The sequence below is a fragment of the Rousettus aegyptiacus genome, unplaced genomic scaffold (genome assembly GCF_014176215.1).
Source record: "Rousettus aegyptiacus isolate mRouAeg1 unplaced genomic scaffold, mRouAeg1.p scaffold_m13_p_3, whole genome shotgun sequence".
NCBI lineage: Eukaryota > Metazoa > Chordata > Mammalia > Chiroptera > Pteropodidae > Rousettus > Rousettus aegyptiacus.
This window is the reverse complement of record NW_023416306.1, coordinates 1,159,399-1,180,724: the sequence shown is the minus strand read 5'-3', so window position 1 is coordinate 1,180,724 and position 21,326 is coordinate 1,159,399. Positions and strand designations below refer to the sequence as shown.

The 21,326-nt window shown below is 66.4% G+C and overlaps 2 protein-coding genes across 2 annotated transcripts in view; both read right to left on the bottom strand.

Annotated features, from left to right (window-relative positions):
* LOC107514872 overlaps positions 1-6,587 on the bottom strand; it is a 24,566-nt gene extending 17,979 nt beyond the window's left edge. The window contains exons 1-5 of the mRNA XM_016153042.2: positions 6,535-6,587; positions 5,014-6,071; positions 4,690-4,784; positions 1,913-2,493; positions 1,385-1,472 (exon numbers count right to left, since the gene is read on the bottom strand). Coding sequence (XP_016008528.2) covers positions 1,385-1,472; positions 1,913-2,493; positions 4,690-4,784; positions 5,014-5,901 — 1,652 coding nt within the window. The 5' untranslated portion in view covers positions 5,902-6,071; positions 6,535-6,587. The remainder of the gene's footprint in view (positions 1-1,384; positions 1,473-1,912; positions 2,494-4,689; positions 4,785-5,013; positions 6,072-6,534) is intronic.
* On the bottom strand, positions 6,374-21,326 carry LOC107514895 (coiled-coil domain-containing protein 187-like). The gene is made up of 8 exons (XM_016153097.2): positions 21,090-21,326; positions 18,940-19,159; positions 17,576-17,682; positions 16,837-16,997; positions 14,389-14,891; positions 13,020-13,118; positions 11,377-11,472; positions 6,374-6,669 (listed from the first exon to the last, which is right to left on the bottom strand). The coding sequence occupies exons 1-8, from the start codon at positions 21,324-21,326 to the stop codon at positions 6,374-6,376; spliced, it is 1,719 nt and encodes a 572-aa protein (XP_016008583.2).

Below are 21,326 nucleotides of genomic sequence, written 5' to 3'. Positions count from 1 at the left end.
TCAGAAAGCACAGCCCGGGCCTGCTCCCCATGCTCCAGGGCGCGGGGCGCCTGCACACACCTTGTGACGCCTGCCGCCTCTGCCCAGGCCTGGTCTGGGGTGTGGGGGAGGGGCGGTGCCGGCCAGCAGGGTGGGCCACGGGCTGGAACGCCTGGCGGGGCTGCCCCTCTACTCTGAGACCGCCTGGGCCTGGGGCTTGGCCCTGCTGGCCATGGGCAGCAGCACTCACAGACACAGGGTGTCCACCTCGGATTCCCCCCGCCCTCCTAAAGAACTGGAGAAAAAGCAGGTGTGTGCCTAAGAAAGCCCAATGCTGCCCCCTACTGGTGGCAACAGTCCGGTCCCACCAGAGGGGCTGAGGCCGGGCTGCAGGTGGGATGGGGGCAAAGTGAGATTCACTGCCCACTGGTGAGGGCATGGGGCTTCGGAAAGTGGGCTCTGGCTGATGTGGACGATGGACGAGGCTAACCCCCTGGAGACTAACCACCAGCCTGTCCCCCTCCAGAGACCCCATACCCTCAGCTCTGAGCTGTCAAGCGTGGGGGCCCGGAGAATGAGGGAGAGGGCTACCTAGGGAGGGTCGCCTGGGAGCACGCTGGGGGCCACTGCCCAGGGCGCTTGGGTCTGAGGGCAGACAGGTGAGAGAGACCGAAGCTGGACGGAGAACTTCTGGGGCGGTGTGGTACGCCGGGGAGAGCTGGGGGCGGGGAGGGGCTGGGGACGGGAGGGCGCCACTGGCCATGGAGGACGGCGGGACAGGGCCCCGGACCTGCTCTGGAGTCAGGAGACGCCGGACAGGCGGGCGGGGGATGGGGCCGGAGGAACGGCTCTTGGGGTGGCGAGGGGAGTCCTTCAGGAGTGGGCCGAGCATGTTTGGGAACCCCGAAGACGTCAACCGCTTGGGGAAGGTCACGCACCGGCAAGGAAGCAGCTCCCTGCACGGAGGCTAGGCCGGGGCAGGGAGGACACCCCGTGGGTGAGTCAGGACTGGAGGTGGGGGCACGGGGCAGGGGCACTGGCTCCTGGGGGAATGGGCTAGAGGACAGAGAGGACAGCAAGGAACAGCAATTGGACCGCTGATGCCCCGGCCCCGCCCCGTGTGCTACTGGACCCAGCGTCCCTGGAGAAGGGCCACGTGTGAACAGGCCCCCCGAGAAGACCACGGCCAGTGCGGGGGCTGGAAGCCGCAAGAAGGCGCAGCGTCCGGGGACGGGCGCCCCGAGGACGCAGACGTGGACGCGGGGCCTGGGCGGAGGACCGCCCACGTCGGTGTCACCTGGACGCACCCCGACTCCTGGGCTTGGCCAGTGCAGCCGTGCCCTGGGCCCAGGAGGGGCAGCCCCCGCGGCCACACGGCCCGACACACACGGCACTCGCGGCTTACCTCCCTGAGAAGGGGCTGAGGGTTTGGGGTGAGGCCACGTTTCTCGCCAGCCTCCTGTCCAGCTCCAAACAGCCATCCTCCATGACACCTTCGGAGAAAGAGAGCCAGGACCTCACCTCTCAGGCATCAGCCCAAGGGGAGGGGCTGCCGGCCCGTGGGGAGCGAGGGAGGGGCGCCCGCCCCACAGCAGGAGGACCGTGGCCTCAGTGCCTCGCCCGGGTGCCCAACGGCTCTCTTGCCCGTCCTTGTCCTCAGGAAGCGGGGCAGGGCAGCGTCGGGCACATTAGCCTCAGGACCGGGCCACACCCCTTCTCCGGCCAGAGACGAGAGTGACAACGGCTGCAGCCGACAAAACGCTGCTCCAGGACTGCCGCCTACATCACCGCCCCAGTGGCCTGACCGCCACCAGCAGTACTGTCATCGTATCTCCCTTCACCGGGAAGGAACCGAGGAGCATGGAGACAGCAGGGTTCCGGGCCCCTTGGCTCCCACAGGGCTGGTGGCCCCGTGGCCCAGGTGCGGCCTTACCTGCGGGCTTGCTGGCGAGGGGGCTGCTTGGACGCACGCTCTGCCACGGCTCCCAGGCAGAGCTCCACAGGGGCGTCTCGCCATCCAGCAGGCAGGTGGGGGAGAGCAGTGTCCCCCCACGTGCGTCTGCCAAGCCCCAGGGCGCCCCTCCGCCCCCATTAGGCACCAAGGCTCCGGAGCAAGCTGGGGCTGCAGGCGTGAGGCTGGGGCACGAGGGTGGGGGGTCCAGGCCCAGGTCCCCGAGGGTGTCCACTGCCTCGGACTGGAGCAGCTTGGCGGTCAGGGTGTCGATGCGCTGCTTCAGGATGTTGGCCATGGTCTCCAGGGCCTGCAGCCGGGCATGCTTGTACCGGAAGTGCAGGGGCCCCGGCGTGCCCAGGCGCTCAGCCTCCTCGGGGTCCAGGTAGACGCACAGCCCCGGGCGCTGGGAATGCGTGGGCACGCCCTGGTCCTGGAGCCATAGCGGGCCCTGGGAGGAGCCGGCCGACGTCAGCAGGGGGGCGGCGTCCCAGCCTTCCTGGGGGGCTCCCGAGCCCAGGGTCTCGGCACGGTTCAAGGCTCTGTTCAGGCACAGGCAGAAGCTGCGGGCAGAGGGCGTGGAGGGTCAGGCCTGCGCCCCCGTCTGCGGCACGAGCGGGAGAGGGCGCGGAGGGCCAGGCCTGCGCCCCCCGTCTCCGGTCTCCAGCGTGAGCGGGACCCACACGTGCGCAGGGGAGAGCGCGGCGGCAGCTTCCGTGACAGACTCACGCCCGCTCCGTGTCTGCTGGTGACCGCCAGCTGCTCGCGGAGCACCCACGTGACCGCACGCAGCTGCCAGACAGAGCGAGGACGGCTGGTGCGGGGTTCTTGGGTACGATGCCCAAAGCACAGGCAACGAAAAAACAGACAAAGCAGAACCCCTCAATGGGCACAGCCAACAGGGTGAAAAGGCAGCCTATGGAAATAGTCACAAACCCTGTCCCAGGGGTTCCCCAGGCCTGGGCTGCAGGCCGGTACCAATCTGTGGCCTGTTGGGAACCAGGCCACACAGCAGCAGCAGGTGAGCGGCGGGCGAGCGGCGAAGCTTCGCCTGCATTCGCAGTCGCCCCCAGCGCCAGCATCACCGCCTCAGCTCCGCCTCAGGTCACCCGGCACTAGATTCTCATAGGAGCCCCGGTCCCTGGCGCCACAGATGTCGGGGGCCGCTTCTACATCCCATAAGGGTTGAAATCCAGAACACATAAAGAATACTTACAACTTAACTACAACAAAAAACAATCAAAAAAAAAAAAAGCGTGAATAAACAATTCTCCAAAAGTATACACGGGGCAGCCAATGAGCACACGAAGAGAGCCTAAACATCGCTGCTCAGTTACGAAAATGCTAAAGAAAACCACGGCGAGACGCCACCTCGCAGCGCGGCGATGCCGCTGCTGAAAGGAGCCGAGCGGGGCCGGCGAGGACGCAGAGCAGTCGCGGCCCCGGGCCCCGTCGGCGGTGCGAGGTGCTGCCGCCCAGACGCACACCGCGTGGAGACACCTGAAAAGGTGGGCGCAGAGCCACCACGTGACCGGCAGCCCTGTTCCCGGGGCCACCCCGCGGGGACGAGAGCGGGGTCTCCTGGCGGCTTCATTCCCAGCAGCCCAGGGGCGGGAGGGACCGCAGAGGCCACCCAGAGGACAGGACCCACCAGACGGGGCCCAGCCGCACGGCGGACTGCCACTCAGCCTTAAAAGGAAGGAAGTCCCAACACCGGCCACGGCGTGGATGGACCTGGAGGACACGGCGCTCAGTGAAGCGAGCCAGTCACAGAAGGACACGTCCCATGGGACCCACTCACGGGAGGTCCCCAGAGGGGTCAGATCCACAGAGACAGGAAGTGGGCGGTGGGGCTGGGAGTCAGAGTTTAACGGGGACGGAGTTCCAGTTGGGAAGACGAGAATGTCCTGGATGGAGGTGACGGTGGTGACGGCCGCACACAGTACCACGGCCTGATGCCACCGAGCTGCGCACGTGCACCCGGTGGAGATGCGTTATGCGCATTTTACCATAATTCCTAAGCGAAACAGGAAGCGTGCAGCGAAGCAGGGCAGAGACCGCGGCCTCCTGCGTCTGCGGGGAGAGGCCTTGGGGACAGCTGCCCTGGCAACACTGGAACGCACGGCCGCGAAAACGGGACAAAAACAGAAGCAGAACAGCATGGGCGAGGACGGAGAAGCTGACACCCCGCACTGCCAGTGGGGCGCACAGCGGCCTGGCCACCGCCGAACACAGGTGGCGCCACTCTCGGAGTCGCGCGTGGCGTCACTGTGGGACCGGGCGCCCCGCCCCCCCGCAGGTGTCGACCCGGGGCTCACACGGTCCACAGCAGCACCAGTCACAGTGGCCAAGGGGGAGGCCTCGGCGTCCCTCAGCTGCCCACGGATGAGCCGGCTGTGGTGCGTCCACACAGCGCACACTGTCTGGCCCTGAGGGGGAGCGAAGTCCTGACACAGGCTAGGACGGGGACGAACCTGGGGCACATGCCCCAAGAGAGAAGACAGACGCCACAGGCCACGGGGCACAGGATTCCAGCCGTGCGCAGTGTCGGGGACAGAGGAAAAGCAGACTGGGGACAGCAGGGCCGGGTTTTCCTTTTGGGCGACGAAACGTTTTGGAACGGGGTGGAGGTGCCAGCTCACACCACCGTGCGTGCTCCACGCGCCGGGGAGCGCTGCGAGCTGGGGAACCTGTGTGAGGTGGCGGTGTCACCCGGGCAAAGCCGCAGGCTCTGAGCAGCCCTGCACCTGCATACGCACCTGCCCGGGGCCTCCTGGTCCCCCAGCACCATGCCAGAAGTCACCTTGCTCCACTGCGGCACGGGCGACCCCAGGCTCCCCGGGGCCTCCAGACCCTATACAGAGGACGACCCAGTCAGAGCGCCGGCCAGGGCCGCAAGAACCCCGACACAGTCCCTCGGCCTCGGAACTGGCCCCGGCCTCCCCGGGGGTCTCAGGCTGGACCCCCCGGGGCCACCTCCTTAGGGGCTGGGACAGAGACCGCCGGGTCTCTCCGCAGCCCAGGCACAGCCAGCGCGGCAGGCCTCTGGGACTCCGGGGAGTGGCGGCAGGGGCGGTACGTACCTTACACTGTGCAGAATGTGGGACGAAGGTCACGATGCCGGGGTTCGTCTGGGAGACCACGGGGAAAGCTTTCTTGGGGACCACCTTGCCAGAGGGGGCTTTGCCCAGCATGGCCTCCCGCTGCTTCCTGTGCACGTCCCGCAGCCTCTGGCTGCGCAGCTCCACGGCCTGCAGAGCGGCGGCCTTCTCTGCCAGGGCCTGCTGCCGCCGTGCCCGCGCCTTCTGCCGCATGAACTCCCGCAGCGACTCGGAGCTGTAGGGGTGGCCCAGGAAGCCCCGGGGCTTCGGGCAGGGCGGCGGCCGCTGGGTCTCGTTCTCCTTCCCAGGGGTGTTCCGGGGGGCAGCCTGGGCAGGCCGCGGCCAGCTATGCTTTGCTCCGGAGAGAGTCAGGAGGGAGCCTCTGCTCTTGCATGGGATGCCGGCCCTCTGCGTGAAGCAGGCGCTGCTCCAGGGGCGCTGGGCGGGGGGGCTCCGCCTTTCCAGAGAGTTCCATGATCCTCCGGCAGGGCCACCCCAGTCTTCACAGGTGGCCCGGGTCCTCTGCCCGGCCGAGGCACTCCAGGGCCGCAGAGGGAAGGGGGTCGGCCTCTCATGGGGGCTCCCAGGCCTCTGGAAGGAGGGGTCCCGGGCCTGGGCTGACCAGGCCCTCTGCGGGTAGGACTCCCACCGGGCCAAGGAGCTCCAGCGCGGCCTGGCGGGGAAGGCCCCAGCCCGCTCCCAGGAGGAGCACGGCCCTGCAGGCGTGGCCCGAGGGCTGCTGGAGGGGCCCCGGCGCCCCCTCCCCGTAAGGTCCTGCAGCCGGTGCTCATGCCCGCCCCCAACGTGGCGGTCTCGGGCCAGCTCTAGCCCTGTCTGGATTTGCTGGTGGAGTTCTCGAAGGATGGCCATAGCAGACTGGATGGTGGCCTGCTGGTCACAGGAAGCCGGGAGGGGTGTGCTGGCAGGCTCGTGCGGGTCACCGCAGACGGGGGCTGGGCTGGGCGTCCGGGCGCAGACCGGGGCGCGCCCAGCAGCTCCAACCTCCTTGTCGTCATAGGCGGTCGTGGCAGCAGCAGGCCCTGTGAGGAGTCACAGGGGTAGCAGGACCCGCCCACAGGTGCCCCCACCCTCTTGGTCTCTGCGCTCCTCATCAACCCCAGCAGCCCTCAGGGGGCTGGTGCCACATCTGGGTGACTCAGGACTGCCTGGGCACCCAGAGAAAACTGGGCACAAATCGGGGCACGGGTTCTCCTGGAGGTGCCTCTGCCACTCCCTAAGTTGGCAAGGCCGGGCCAGCCGGGCCCTGGCTCTCAGGAGCCAAAAGTGTGCCTTTCAGGGACAGAATCAGGATGGTTTCCCAAAGACCACCATGATGACGGGTTCACAGGGCGTTTGACAGGTCACTAGGGTAGAGGTGGTGCTCCCGCACCCCAATGCCACCTCCTCCCCAGGTGGCGTGGGGACCGAGATGCTCCCCCTTGGTGCCCATCCCTGGAAGCCGCAGCAGAACAGGGTGCAGGCTGAGGCGTAGGCATGAGGTACCTAATTCTGCGCTTGGAGCCGGGCCTCTTGGGGGCGCCTTGCTCTGGAGCCGGGGGCGGGTGGGTGGGGGCCCAAGCAGCTCCCTCACCAGAGCTGCTCCTCTCCTCCAGGCGTGAACACCAACCAACTCGGAATCTTAAACAGAGAAAACGCACGGCCGGTGCCGGGGATCCCGAATGCTGGCCGGGGTGGGGCGGTCGGCGGCTCTACGCAGTCAGACCAGTCCGCAGGCTTCCGAGGGGCTCATGGTGAAAGCCACGGTGTCTGCCACCAGCCAGCAAGGGGCAGGCCTGGGTCCCCAAATGGCCTGACCTCTCCGACCCTCAGTCTCCTCAGTAAACAGTAAAAAAAATCCACTGTGTGCAGCTTTGTCTGTAAAACTGCAGCCTAGGCCCAGGCTCAGTGAATGCCGGCCAATGACGCCGATGACGCCGATGACGCCAATGACGGAACTAGCCAAAGCCGCCAGAAAGCAGGGCGAGCAGGAAGGGGATGCTGGCGCTGGTCACTGGCACCGACATGAGTCAACTAATCTGGTGAGACTCAGTGACGCCAGGGCAGGGGATCAATGCAGACAACCAGGCGGGCATGATGAGGGGTCCCGGGGACTAGATCCCCAACATGAACTTTCTTTAGTAAGTGTTACCACATAGTAAGCATCATTCATCAAGGTTTTACTTCGTAATCCCAGGTCACATTCACCAAATGCCAACAGCAGCCCCAGTCACCACAGACCCAGCCACAGAGACCCTGACGGGGACAGAAAGTGGCGGCCAGCCTTTAACACGTGCACACACACACAGACATGCGCACAGATGCACACTCAGATGCACACTCACACGCACACATACACACATTTGCAGAAGAAATGTGCACATGCAGACACATGCACACACAGACACACGTGCACACACGGACATGTGCACAGATGCACACTCACACGCACAGAGACACAATGACATATACAGGGACAGACACACATGCAGACACACACTCAGACATGCACATGCATGCACAGATACATGTGCACACACGGACATGTGCGCAGATGCACTCACTTGCACACTGCCGTAGAGATGTGCACATGCAGACACACGTGCATACACGGACATGCGCACAGATGCACAGTCACGTGCACACAGAGACACACACAGACACACAGGCTGAGCCTTCCCCTGGAGCCAGCCCAGGGCAGACCACAGGGAAGCAAGACCACCCAGCTCAGCCTCCCATGGAGAGGGCGCCTCTGCCCAGCAATGTGCCGTAACACAGAGCCCATCCACAGCTGACCGCCGTGGGTCAGACAGCGTCAGGGGCCTCACCAGCACACAAAGCTCCTAGACCTGGCTCCTTCCTCCTGAGGGCTCAGACCCAGAAACCTCAGCCAGGGAGGGGCGGGGCCACATAGAGCCTTGCCCCCAGAGGCCACGCCCGGTCCACACCCTCTTTGGGATAGGACCCCCCCCAACACCCCGCCCTTTTTAAGTCATGCCCTTCCTAAAGCAATACCCCTCTAGGACCTGTCTCCTAAGGCTTTGTCCTCCATAAGCCATGCCCCAACAGGACAGGACTGGGAGGCCAGTTCTCTCTAGGACCCTTTCCCACCCCTCCAGGACCATCCCTTCCAGCCCTAGGCCCCTGAGGACAGCTCAGTCTGAGAAGTCTCATCCCTGGCTTTGAATTCCGGCTCTGCATGTCACTAGCTACGGGACATGGGCGAGTGACTTAAGCTCTTTATGCCTCAGTTTCCCCATCTGTAAGCACCTCCTCACAGAGCCACGCAAACGGAAGTCGTGCCACTGCAGGAGCTGGGCCGCGTGGGGTCAGCACCTGCTGGCTCAGGGCAGAGGCTGGGACTGCCCGCCAGGCCACATCTGGGTTTGGGGCAGGACCAGCAGGGTGAGCTTCCTGTCCTGGCCCCTGTAGCTGCCCAGAGATGGCCACACTGCCCCCCCTCCGCTGGGGCATGGGGCGAGGCCGGCGGTGGGGGCGGCCTACTGTTGGACAGACCCCACTGGCGCCCTCACCACAGGCCCCTCCTCCACTGGCACTCAGCTACGCCATTAGCCCGCCAGAGGGTCCAGGTCAATAAATGGGTCCTGGAGGGCACATTTTTTCCTCTGCTGAGCAGTTTAATGGCAATTAATTTTTTTACGAGAGGATTTTTAATCTGTGAAAATGGATGAAGTCCCCAAGTGCCCTGTCAGAGTTCCAGAGCCGACCTACTCTATGATAAAAAATGCAAAGTGAGGTGATATAATCTGAAATTAAATATCGGGCTTCATTTTCCTCCAGCCGGATGGATGAATATTTTATAACTATTGTGATTTAATTTTTTGTTAACTACAGCAAATTTCTAATTCATCCAATTCCCAAGTCCTGTGACTCTGACCTCTGAGCCCACGCTCATCTCTCCTTAGCCAGCTGTGACTTAGTCACTGACAGAAACTAATGGTCAGCACCGTCAGGGTGACACGGCGCTTACGATGATGAATGCGGCCCGTGGCATGCCCTCTGACCCGGTGTCAGGCGCGAAGCAGGTCATTTTTCAACCCAGCCGTTAAACTAAAACCAAAAAGCGGAGGGAGGAAACAGACAAAGATGCAAAACTTGTATTTTGTGTCTTTTCGGTGGGCCTTCTAGAACCGTCTCCGTGTCTCCCAGCACCTCTCACTTTCCGGTTAAGAGTGGAAAGTTCTTCCTCTCTCAAGTCTCCTCTCCTGGCTGAAGAAACATGTCTAACCAGGGCCCCGCGGCCCCGCCCAAGCCTCCTCACCTCGCTCAGGGCCCCGCAAGTGCGGCACGGAGCAGGAAGTGTGGCGACATGCACGCACATCGCCCAGTCCCTGTCAGGACCGTCATCTCGTGCCACGGGGCAAACCGAGGCACGGGGACGCACCGAGCAGCCGGCCTCAGTCCCGGTGGGTAGGGTTCTCCCCACCTGGGGGGCTCTCCGTGGTGTCCCCAAGTCCCATGGTACAGCGGTCCCAGGGCCAGGCCCAGAGAGTGGCCTTGAGGAGACGCCAAGAGTGCTTCCGGGGGCGCGCAGCAAGGCCCTCTCAGGCGAGGGCGCAGGCCCCACGCGGGCTCGGCTGTGCGGCCCCGGGGCGTAGCCCCCGAGCTTCAGTTTCTCCCTCCACAAAATGGGAGCGAGCGCCGCCGCCCCCCCCCCCCGCCCGGGAGAGCTGTGAGGATCACGGGGCTGCTGTCCCCACAGTGCGCGGCACACTCCGAGCTCGGCCACAGCCACTCACCCGACTGCCGAGAACGTTCCCGGCCCCCTCGCTCCCATGCACCCACACGCGGCCCGAGAGCAGGGCCCCCTCTCCGGTTCAGTCCACGGGCTGCCACGTCCGGGCTGGCAGCGGGTCAGCAAGCCCTCTGCGACCGCCAGCCCACCGCTACCGAGGCCGCCTGGCAGAACGCTCCCGCCACCACACAAGTGCTCAGCTGGGGACGGCTCCGAGTCCTCAAAAAGCTTGGCCTTCCTTGCCCAAGGCCTTCCTCACCCTCGCTGCCTGGGACTCTAAACCCCAAACCAGGCCGACAGGGCAGGCGACTCCCTCAGCCGGGCCTCGGGCGACAGCCCGCCAGACGGCGCCACACCACCACAGCAGACGCACCTGCCGACCACGCACGGCACGGCCCCACGCTACGTACGCGCCAGCCACGTCCTCACGCTCGCGCCAGCCACGCCCCCACGCACGCGCCACCGCCCCCACGCACGCGCCAGCCACGTCCTCACACACGCGCCACCGCCCCCACGCATGTGCCAGCCACGTCCTCACGCACGCGTCAGCCACGCCCTCACGCACACGCCACCGTCCCCACGCATGCGCCAGCCACGTCCTCACGCACGCGCCACCGCCCCCACGCACGCGCCAGCCACGTCCCCACGCATGCGCCAGCCACGTCCTCACGCACACGCCACCGCCCCCGCGCACGCGCCAGCCACGTTCTCGCGCACACGCCAACCACGTCCTTACGCACACGCCACCGCCCCCACGCACGCGCCAGCCACGTCCTCACGCATGCGCCACCGCCCCCACACATGCGCCAGCCACGTCCTCACGCACGCGCCACCGCCCCCACGCACGCGCCAGCCACGTCCTCACGCACGCGCCACCGCCCCCACGCATGCGCCGGCCACGTCCACACATGTGCCACTGCCCCACGCACGCGCCACCGCCCCCACGCAAGCGCCAGCCTTGTCCTCACGCACGCGCCAGCCACGCCCTTACGCACACGCCACCGCCCCCACGCATGTGCCAGGCACGTCCTCACGCAAGCGCTAGCCTTGTCCTCACGCATTGCACCACCGCCCCACGCAAGTGCCAGCCACGTCCTCACGCACGCGCCACCGCCCACACACACGCGCAGCCCCACCCCCACGCAGGTGCCACCGCCTCCCAAACGCGTACCCGCCGTCCCTCCACGCACGCGCCCATGCACGTCCCCGCACTCCTGCCGGCACTGCGAATGTCCGCTGGGGCATGGCCGGGCGCCTTGGGTCGTTAGAGGCCTTTGACCCGCAGGGACACCTGGGGGTTTGCTGGCTTTCACTTCGTCACTAGGGATGGCCCCCTGCCCCAGCAGGACCCAGGCAGTACTCTGCGGAAGGCAGGCGCCACTGTCACCTGAGACGCAGATGCCAACGCTGCCCCTCCTTCGTGCACGGCAGACCCTCCCACCTCAAGCCCACCCCTGCAGGTCCCACATGCCCTCTGTGGACACGCTGACCACTAGCCCTCCGCACCAGGAACAAAAGCCATGTGTCCACCCGGTGAGCCAGACTGCAAACCCACGTCCCCGAGCCCCGCCGGACCGGCCGCCCAGCCTGACCTGTGTCTCTGGTGGCTCTTTGCGGGGTGGGTGACTTGTGGGCCGTCTCTCTTCTGTAGGAACTGTTTTTCATCCTTTTGGTTTTTTCCCGTGGAACTGTGGGAGACAGGAGGGGCGGGAGAGAGGCAAGGTGAGCGGGCACCCTACACACAGGGGCTCCCCGGCCGAGGCCTCTGCAGCGGTGGGCAGGTCCTGCCTGCGGTCTGATTCTGCACACCTGTCCGGGCTCCAAGTGAGGGGCCTAGGGGGCACACGTGGCTGTCAGTCCCCTCCAGGCATTCTGGGTGGGGCCACCCCTGAGGGACCCCCACTGCAGGGCGGGGCACCTGTCCCTCACACCGCCCTGACTCCGCTCAAATGTCTGGCGGCTGAACGCCCCTGAGGACAGGAACAGCCTCCCATCCCTGTCTCCCACACCAGCTCCAGCTGGGCCACCGCACCTATGTTTGTTGAAAAATGACTGCACGGGCCAGCACGCAAAACGTTGGTGTGGCAGCCAGCCACACAGAGCAGCGGGTCAACAAGGGGTGGAGGGGTGAGAGCTGGGGTCGGAGAGCCTTCAGGGTGGGGGGTGGTTGTGCAGACCCAGAGGGGGCGGATACTGTCCAAGTCTCACACGTAAGCTTCTACAACTTAAAGAAAAAGACCCTGCCCACGTCCTGCTTCTGGAGAGTTCTAAAACTGGGCAAATGAAATGTGACCGCCAAAAGCCAATAACCAACGACAGTGGGTGCTGATGTCCCCAAGTGACTGGGGGTGGAGTCCTGAATTTCGTTGGTGGGCCTCAGAGGCCTCTGTGGGGACAGGGAGAATGACCGGGGACACGTTGAGGCCACTGGGGTCCCTATGGGTGGAGAGGAAAGGCAGGTTTGCCACGAGCCACAGCCAGAATGAGGACGGGGCAGGAGCCCCCCTCTTCCGTGGGGAGCTACTGGTGCCCACGTTTAGGCTAGAGCTGAGCTCAAGGAGAGGGTTCTGACCCTCGGACTCACCTGGCCCACATGTGGGCAAGCCACCTGGTGGGGTCCCGACCCCAGCACTGACCAGCCTTCGCCTGCCCTGGCCAGCCTGACTCCCTGCTTCATGCTGCCTCCCCCGCCCCCAGCAGGGGCTCCTGTCGGCCTCTCCATCCTCACCTCTCCCACCTGGCGAGTGAATGTGTGAGCCAAGCCCTGGTGCTTCCCTTGGACCCTGGGCCTCTCCCATCTGGAAGGCTGGGGCCCCATGGCCAACCGGTCAGCCCCTCCTGAGCAAGGTGGGGCTGCAACATGGTGGGGCCACCTGTGGGACAGGTAGACAGTGCCTCCTGCCTCCTAGATGAAACACTAAGTCCACAAGGAGGTCTTCTGCAGGAAGGACCTGCTCTGTGCAGGAGACCGCGGCAAACAGACGCCTGCCCCATAAGCCCCGGCCTACCCTGCGGGGCCCACCTGGGCTCCTTCCCTGCTGGGAAGCAGAGGGTTAGGAATCCAGCTCCAAATCTTTGCTCTGCCCCTTCTCATCTGGGGTTCTCTCTGACCCTCAGTGTCCTCATCTGTGAGTGGGGATCACAGCTGAAGCAGGAGCACACAGTGAGAAGCTGCGTGCAGTGGCCCGAGTGTCTGCCCAGAGGTGCCAGGGTGGTTGGCCACAGAGCCCCTCACCTGAGGCCTGGCACAGGGAGACCGGGGAGGGCTCATGGCCCTGGCCGGGGAGGACTTTGTCTTCAACTCCGTGCTCAGCTGCACTCAGGACTCTGGAGCCTGGAGTAGAGGGCAGAGGGGGGTACGGTGAGGAGAGATTCTAGGACACCGCCAAGGGTCCCCGCTAGGCAGCCTCTCAAAAGCCTTTGGACACAGCGCCTTTGACTGAGGCTCCGGGCCACGCGCACCCACGGGGCCACCCAGACGTGCGAGGCGTGGAGCTTGAGGCCGGTGGTGGGGTGCCTCTCCGGCCAGATGGGCACCGCCGTGTCCCCTGCTGGGCAAGGTTCCCGTGTGCCTCAGCCGGGGAACCACGTGCTGTTTGGGCCATGTAGTGCGGTAAAGGGCTGTCACAGTACACGTGCAAAGTCTCACTTTCGCAAAGAGAAGAACGACTTAGCGGACGCTCCCAAATGTTGATCAGGGCGGTGGGGGTTGGGGGGGCCGCCGGGAACGCGGACCGTTTCCGTCTCCTTCGTGCGTTGCACGTGCACCAGGATTAACCGGCAGTGGCCCTGCCTTTAAGGACAAAGTCCCTGAAGGACAAACCATGTAAGATCCCACTCACGGGAGGTCCCTGGGGGTCAGACCCACAGAGACGGGAAGTGGGCGGTGGGGCACGGGCTGGGGGAGGGGCCAGGAGTGAGAGTTTATGGGGGACGGAGTTCGCATTGGGAAGATGAGAAAGTCCCCGGAGGTGACGGTGGCCACGCACACTGCGACTGTGCCAGATGCCACCCAGCTGTGCACTCACCCTGGCGAAGATGGTCGATTTTGTGTTATTTACATTTTTTTGAAAAAATATCTTTAAAATATTACTTAAAAAGAAAAAAAAAAAAAGGAAACATCCACCCTGTCTCCTAGAGGAAGCTTGCTCCTGCTTGGCGAGAACCACGGGCCGTACCCTGCGCTGGTCTGGCGGAAGGCCGTGATTGGAGATGTCCTTAAATTCCCGCCCCCCACCCCGACCATGGGCCTTGTTTCTAAGGCTCTTCATAATCTCCCGCAGGCTTTTCAAGGTGTTCCTGACCTGAGTCCCCACACGCCTGACCATGACACGATCCTGTTGAACCCGCCCGAGCCCCGCCTCCGCGAGGCTGCAGACTCCAGCCCAGGGGACCAGGCCCCTCCACGCCTCCTGGTGTGCCCTCCCTTCCCATGCACCCCCACCCCCCGCTGGCCCCTGCCAGCCCGCGGCCCACGGCCCTCACCCACGCGGCTGCCCCCACTGCGAGCCCCTGGGGCACCCTTCGCTCAGCGCTCGTGGGCCGCCAGCCCGGTGGTCCACCAGGCGCTGCCCCCGCCCCTCACCGGGGAAGCCGCTGCTGACCTGGGGAGGCTGGGGCTGCAGAGGAGTGCTTCAGCTTTCGGGTCTTCCTCCGGGGGGCTGGCGAGGAGGCTTTGTAGAGGCGCGAGGCGCTGGAGGGTGTCGAGGTGGCCAGGGAGGCGCAGCTGGCCTGCCACTGCACCTGGGCCCGGATCTTGTCCTTCAGCTGTTCCAGCCGCGGGTTGCTCTCCCTGGGCAGCCGCGGGGATCCCTGCACCTGGGGGGCCCTCTCCTTCCAGGGCCCGTGGGGCGGTACGCACGACTCGTGGCCCCCCGAGGAGCCAGACAGGCGGCCCGATGATACCAAGCTGTCCTCATCCTTGGCCTCGCCTGTCGTCCACACTGGGTAGCTGCTGGCCTTCTCAGGGGAGTCTGGCCTCTGCGTGTGGTCGGACCAGGCCTCATAGGGACCTCCCTGCAGGGGACCTGGCTGTGCAGAGGGCTCAGGCCACCTCAGGGTGGCCATGAGGTCATCCTCGACTACAGGAGGGTGTAGCGCGTCTGCCCTTGGGAGGGAGAAACAGACACGGCTGGTCAGGTGTGGGGGCCGCAGAAGATCTCACTGTGCACCCCCACCGCCTCTGGTGCCCCTCCTGCTCCCCATTTTTCCTGTCCCAGAATGCCCACAGACAGAAAGGTGCGAGGGGCCGGTAAAACGCTCCGTGCGTGGCAGTGCGGGGACATTCTCGGAGGCTGACCACACCCCTTTGGCTAGGCACCACGATCAGCCCAATTTACAGATGGGGAAGCTGAGGCTCGGGGAGAAGGCACACAGCAGGGGGACTGTGGTCCCCTAACACCGACTCAGCTGCCTCGGTCACTTCCCTGGGGTGGGGCCGGGGGCAGTGACACAGTCCAGCCAGACGTGCTGACAGCACAAACACTACCTAGGCGTGGTGCTGGCCTGCCCGAGGGCTGGTCTCGCAGGAGCCTGCGGGGGGGCCGGGGCAGGGCTGCTGTCCCCAGGCAGCGTGGCAGGGCTGCAGGGCCAGGGGTGAGGGCGAGCCCCGTCACCACCTGCTCCCGGCGCTTCCACGAGGCAGCCTCGTGGCCTGCAGCCCGGCACCCATCCCTGCTCGCGGGCTGGCCACCGCCTGGCTCCGGATGCCGCCTGTCCCGGTCCCCTGGCCCACGATGGAAATCCTCGGGATGGTCATGGAAACTGGGCCCTGGGCAATGGCCTGGGGGGGGGGCCTTCCTCATGAGCTGCTGCTCGGCAGGGTGGGAGAGAATTCTAGTAGCCCCGTGACAGCATAATAATCCTGTGTCACTCAGCAACCAAGAGCTGAGACTTGCAACTCCAGGCAGCACCCCACCCTCCCTCCCGGGGTGCAGGGGCTAGCGGCTGTGTGTGGCGAGTGAGCTGGCCAGGGCCAGGGCTGGGCTCAGCCTGAGCAAACGTGTGCAAATGTGTCGAGATGCTGGGGACAGGGTGAGCCTCCGGGGGCAGGGCCGGAGCTGGGACTCAGCCCCCAGCTGATGTCAAGTTCAAGGTTCAGTTCTAAGGGCCATCAGCCTGGGAGGCTGGGTGCAGGCCTGAGGAGCCAGCCTGAGGCCTGTCCCCAGAAGCTGGGTGAGGGGCTGAGGGGCCGAGTGCCCAGAGCTGACACGAAGGCAGAGACACCTGCCACCTCTCCTGAAGCCACCGCCTTTGGCTCCTCGGGGCTCCTCGGGGCTCCTCGGCTCTCCCGGCAGCCCAAGCTCCGGGGAGCCCTTGCTCGTGGAAGCACTGGCTAGATCCGTCCCAGTGCCAGGGGCCCACGTCCTGCACCCTGGGTGAGCCCCCAGCCCGGCCTCCTCCGCTGGGCTTCCTGCCGCCTCTGTGGAGACCGCAGCAGGGCAGCGTGGGCAGGAGGACGTGGGCTCTGCGGTCGGCTGGCCCTGAGCGCGGCACGGTCCGCAGGAGGGGAGCTGTTTCAAACCCCAGCTCCACCCAGCGGACGGTGTAACCCTGGATGACCTGGGACCCCAGCCCCAGCAGCCTCCGGGGACTGTGGCTCTCAGGCGAGCTCCCTCCCGAGGGGGGCCTAAGCTGGTGACTGAGGTCACGAGCGGCCGGGGAGCGGCCGGGATGGTTAAGAGCACTTACTAGTTTCAGGAACTGCCCTAACGATGGCTCTTCCAGAGTGGACCCTGGGGGAGGGGTCCGCAGCAAAGGCCCCCAAGGCAGGCATGGGGGTAGAGTGCTGTCCTTGAGCCCTGTTCTAAACAGGGGGTCCTGGGAACAGGGACGCCTGGAGTCACTGTCCGGGCAGGGTACAGTGCGGGGCTCTGAGCCGGGACCCTGGTCACGGGGTTGGGGGGACACACAGCCCCATTCAGCTGCCAGCAGGAGGGAGGGGTCACTGAGAGCCCCCCCCCACAGGCCTCCCCTGCAGTCGGACGAGGGGGAGGACGCGTGTGCCATCACAGCGTGCAGCCAGCAGGACCCCGTCCCGCCTCCGTCCGCACCTGGTGGCCCTGACGGCCGACGTACCGGCTGACACACCTCCGCAGCTGCGTCCGCACGCGGGCACCACCTGGGCCGCCCTCCGGCTCCGCCCCGCGCACTCGGCCAGGAGTCCCGCGCTGGCCGGGCTGGCTCCGTCCACTGGGGACGAGGCTCCGCGAGGCTGAAAGGGAGCAGGCCCCCAGGGCGTGTTTCCTCGAGGCCTGCCTGGGGGGGGGGGCGGCGGGGAAAGCAGCCCTCCCGTGGAGGTGCGGGGCGCCAGTCCCCCGCGCCAGTCCCCAGCCTGCAGGCAGCTCCTGGACACCCTGGTGGCAGGCCTTGGGACAATGAGGCGCGCTGGGGAGGTGTGACCAGGTGCGAGAGTGACCGGGCCCGTCTCCTCCCGCCCTCAGAGGCTGGAAACCGAGGGGATCGCGAAGACGGTTCCCTCTCCTCCTGTTCCCAGAGCCCCCCACATCCGACAGGAATACAGGCCACCCCCACCGCCCTGCCAAGGGACCCCACTTGCCACTGCACCCGAGGGCCGTCCTGCACAGCAGAGGCCCGGCCCTTGCACTGAAGGGCCCCCTTCCCCCAGCCTGCCTCTCTGGCCCCCACGTTGGTTGGGATGGGGGGCCATGCTCCCCAGCGTCCTCCCCAACTCCCCACTCCTGCTCCTGAAAGGGCAGAGGGAAGGGTCATTCTGAATGGCTGTGGCGGAGCTGAGCACCCAGAACTTTCTCCTAACGATGGGCCTGGCACCTCTTCTCCCACGAGCGGGTCCTGAGCTGCCCCTGGCAGCCGGCAGTGACCGGCTCCTCTGGGAAGCGGCTGCGTCGTGAATTCGACGGGCGGCCGGCTGAAGCGCTCTGCCCGTGACAAAAAATTGATGAGAACAAGTGTGCGGTGAGCGCGAACACAAACAGCACCAGCGCCACCGTCCCCCGTGAGCTGTGACAAGCCCGCCCCGTCCCTTCCCCACCGGCTTCATGGAGAAGCTTCCAGACTCAGCTCTACTCCCACGGCCGACTCCCAGAGGCCTCGGAACGTCCCTCTCCCTGCCAGGGCTCTCTGCTGATGTCCGGCCCACAGCCACACGGACCGCGGTCACCCCTGCGCCGTCCCGCACTCCTGCACCTCCAGGGTGACGGGGGTTGCCCTGCCCCGGGTGGGGGGGCAGCGGTCTCGCCAGCCATCCCTGACCTGAGCCCCGCTGCCAGCCCGGCTGGAGGGCCACCCCCATCCGGACCCCATGGCTCCCTCTGGCTCAGCGAGGTACACGCAGGTCCCCTCCTGCCCCGGCCCTGCCTCCCTCCTGATGCCTCTCGCAGAGGAAGGTCCCCGCACCTCCCGCCGGGGGGCAAGGGTAGTCTGGCGTGAGAATGCGCATGATGCCAGCTGCAGGCTCCAGGATGCCCGCGGGCCAGGACCCAGACACGGACAGACGGTGGCCCACTGGTCCCCAGGGCCATGCCCAGCCACCACAGGACTGGGGCGCCAGAGCAGGGCATCTGGGCCAGGAGGGGCTGATGCGAGGAGCAGCCCCCCCCCCCACCCACATGGTGGACACAGACACAGCGGCGCAGAGCCCCCGTTCCCAGAGGCACCCGGGGCCCGCGGTGGCCTCGGCCGGCCCCGCGTCCTAAAGGCATGAGGAAAGTGGGCAGAACGTTAGCCCCCTCTCGGCAGGGTCCTTAAGAGGACCAGAGACCAGAGATTGAAACGAAACGCTCACCCTGGGGCCCATACGGGCTCTCGCCCAGCCCGCTGGGCGCAGGAGGGCCCCATCCCCCCTCCCACGGCGTGGGGACCAGACTCCCTCACCTCTGTGCGGGAGCGCTACGTGCTCACCTACCGCATCCCTGGGCTCTCCTCCCTCCCGCCTCCCGCTGAAAGGCCCCCCTCAAGCCCCATGTAAGTTTCAGGTCCCCTCGCATTTGGGGCTGTCTTTGGGGCTGTCGCCCTGCTACAATAAACCTTGCTTAACTCCTCCGGCCTTGTTTGTTCCTCCTTAGCCCACCCTGGATCTCAGGGCGCCCACCCCCAGGCCCCGCCCCCAGGCCCCGCCCCCACGCGCCATCCCCCACGAGGCCCCTGCACTGAGCTGCCAGAAAGTGCTGGCTCACCGGGACAGAGGCTTCTGCCCTGGACGCTGCCAGGGGCTGTTCCTCGCCCGGGGGTCCGGGCGTGCCCACCGCAGCCGCTGCCCAGCGCGGAGCTGCCTCTGGCCGGCAGCCTGGGCTGGCTGGCGGGGTGGGGCCCGGCTCCCTCTGGAAGCGGGCAGCACTCTGCTCCACTTGGCCGCACTGTTGACTTCTCACCGCCTCGTCTCCTGAGTAGCAGGCCCTGAGCAGGCCCGAGCAGGCCCGGGGACGGGGACAGAGTCAGTGGACCGTGAAGGAGAGGGGCCCGCCACGCCCGCTGTCTCGGGGCCCAGAGTTCCAGACCACAGAACTGGGCAGCAACAGCAGCAGCACAGGTCTGGACGTTGGCATGGCACCCGATGGCCACCCGCCCAGACCCAGCCGCATTGGGCCATGTGGTTGCCGCCAGGCTGCGGGCGCGCAGACGACACGGGCTCGCGGGTCCAAACCGAAGTGCTCCAGAGGCTGACCCAGGCTCAAGTCGCGTCTGGGAGGGTGACGTGCAGATGACAGAGCACCTGGGCACGCTGGACGCTTGGCCCAGAAGCACAGGGCATCCCTAATGCACAGCGCGCAGCACGGACACACAACACGCATGCGCACTCGCACGCGCACATGGGGTCTGCAGAGCAGGGCGGGCGCGCCCGGGCCCCCGCCGGGCCTCGTGCCGGGGTCCGGCCAGGACGGCGGTGCCCCCAGCCTCTGCCACCTGCTGTGCTTGGTTGTCACAGCCCCTCCCCATGGAAGCTGGTTTGGCCCCAAGGGGACTTGGGGCCACACAGAGGTGGCAGACGCAGGGCAGGAACAAGGTGACTGGGAAGACGGCTGCAGGTTGGGAGCAGGTGCTGCTGGGGAAGCCAAAGGGAGCCGCGGGACAGAGCAAACCCCGAGGACACGTGCCAAGCACAGCGCGGCTGCCGCACCCCAGACGCTGCCCCGGGTCTTGCAGACGCCTCCGCTAAGCCAGGCAGAACCGTGACACAGCTGCCCAAAGAACCCCAGTGTCTGCGGCCGGCCCCGGGAGCCCGGGCCACTGTCCCCCGTGCCCAGGAGACACACACCGCCGCGCCAATGGAGAGGTCGGCAGGAGCGCCCCCCCCCCCAGGCCTGCTCACCCCGAGGCCCCAGGTCCTGCTGCCTGCCTGGTCTCCCTGCCCCGCACCCCCACCGCCAGGCCTGGTCCCTGCCTTCCCGCGGTGGAGAGCCAGCCACTGCTTGGGGCGCTTGCCAGGGGCCAGGCCCTATGCCGGGCGTGTCACCCAAGCAACCCGAGGCCAGCCAGGGCTCCACGCCACAGCCCATGAGGACGGCACTGTCACCTTGCCCACTGTCACAACACAGAGCAGAGACCTGCCCTCGGCAGCACCTCCCCCAAGCCGGGAGCGGTCAGCACAGTGACGCGGCCGTGGACCCTGGTGACCTGGGCAGGTGTCCTGCGTTCACAGACAGTCCTGCCCTGTGGCCGGAGGCTGGAGGCCATGGCCGAGCACCTTCAAGGTTCAGTCACTCCCAACTCAGCCCCGGGACTGCAACCATGTGTGAGGGCTCAGAACAGTCGCCAGGGGCCACGGCTCGGGGGGGGGGGGGCACGGCCCCGAGGGTCTCCTCCCGCCCACTGCCTCAGCCTCCAACTCCCAGCCCTCCGCGGGCCCCCCAGAGGCTGGGGTGACCCAGGCCCGTAGCCCAGGAGAGCCGGCAGAGGGTCTGTGCTGGCAGGGCCCGCCGTCAGTATCGGACCTGCCAGGTGGGAGCAAGCGCAGGGACCTCGGCCGTTCGGGGCCTGGGGTGGCGTTTCTCTGTTTTTCAGGTGGGGACACCGATGGCAGCCCAGTGCCGCAGGCAGCCGTGCTAGAGCAGGGAAGGGCTGTGGGGACCCCACTGTCGGCGGCAGCCCGGCCTTGCCCCGAGGAGGCCCCAAGCCCTCAGCCGGCGCTCCCAGCCCAGAAGATCCCTTCCCAGGGGAGTTGGACCCAGGAGGGGCAGCTAGTCCGTGGAGAGAGCAAAGGCCAAGCCGCCCTCCCAACCTCCCTGCACCCCCACCCCCACCCACGGCCCTGCTGTGTTTCCCGCCCCCTGCCCGGGTGCCTGGGGCAGGTCAGCGGGCTCAGGCAGACCCTGCTCCGGGTACTCACCAGCTGGAAGGCTCCGGGCAGCTGCCATGGCTCTGAGGCCAGCGCAGAGCCCGGGACCGCTCGGAGGCCCGCCAGGAGGCAGGGAGGAGGCTGGGAGGAGGCCGACCGACGTTGCCAGGGAAACCCAGGCGTCCATCCGGGCAGGCTCCTCCTGCAGGCGGGCTCTGCGGGGCCTGGGGGACCAGGCAGGGCCTCGCCCAGGTGGGGGAACGCACCTGGGGCACGCACCTGGGGCAT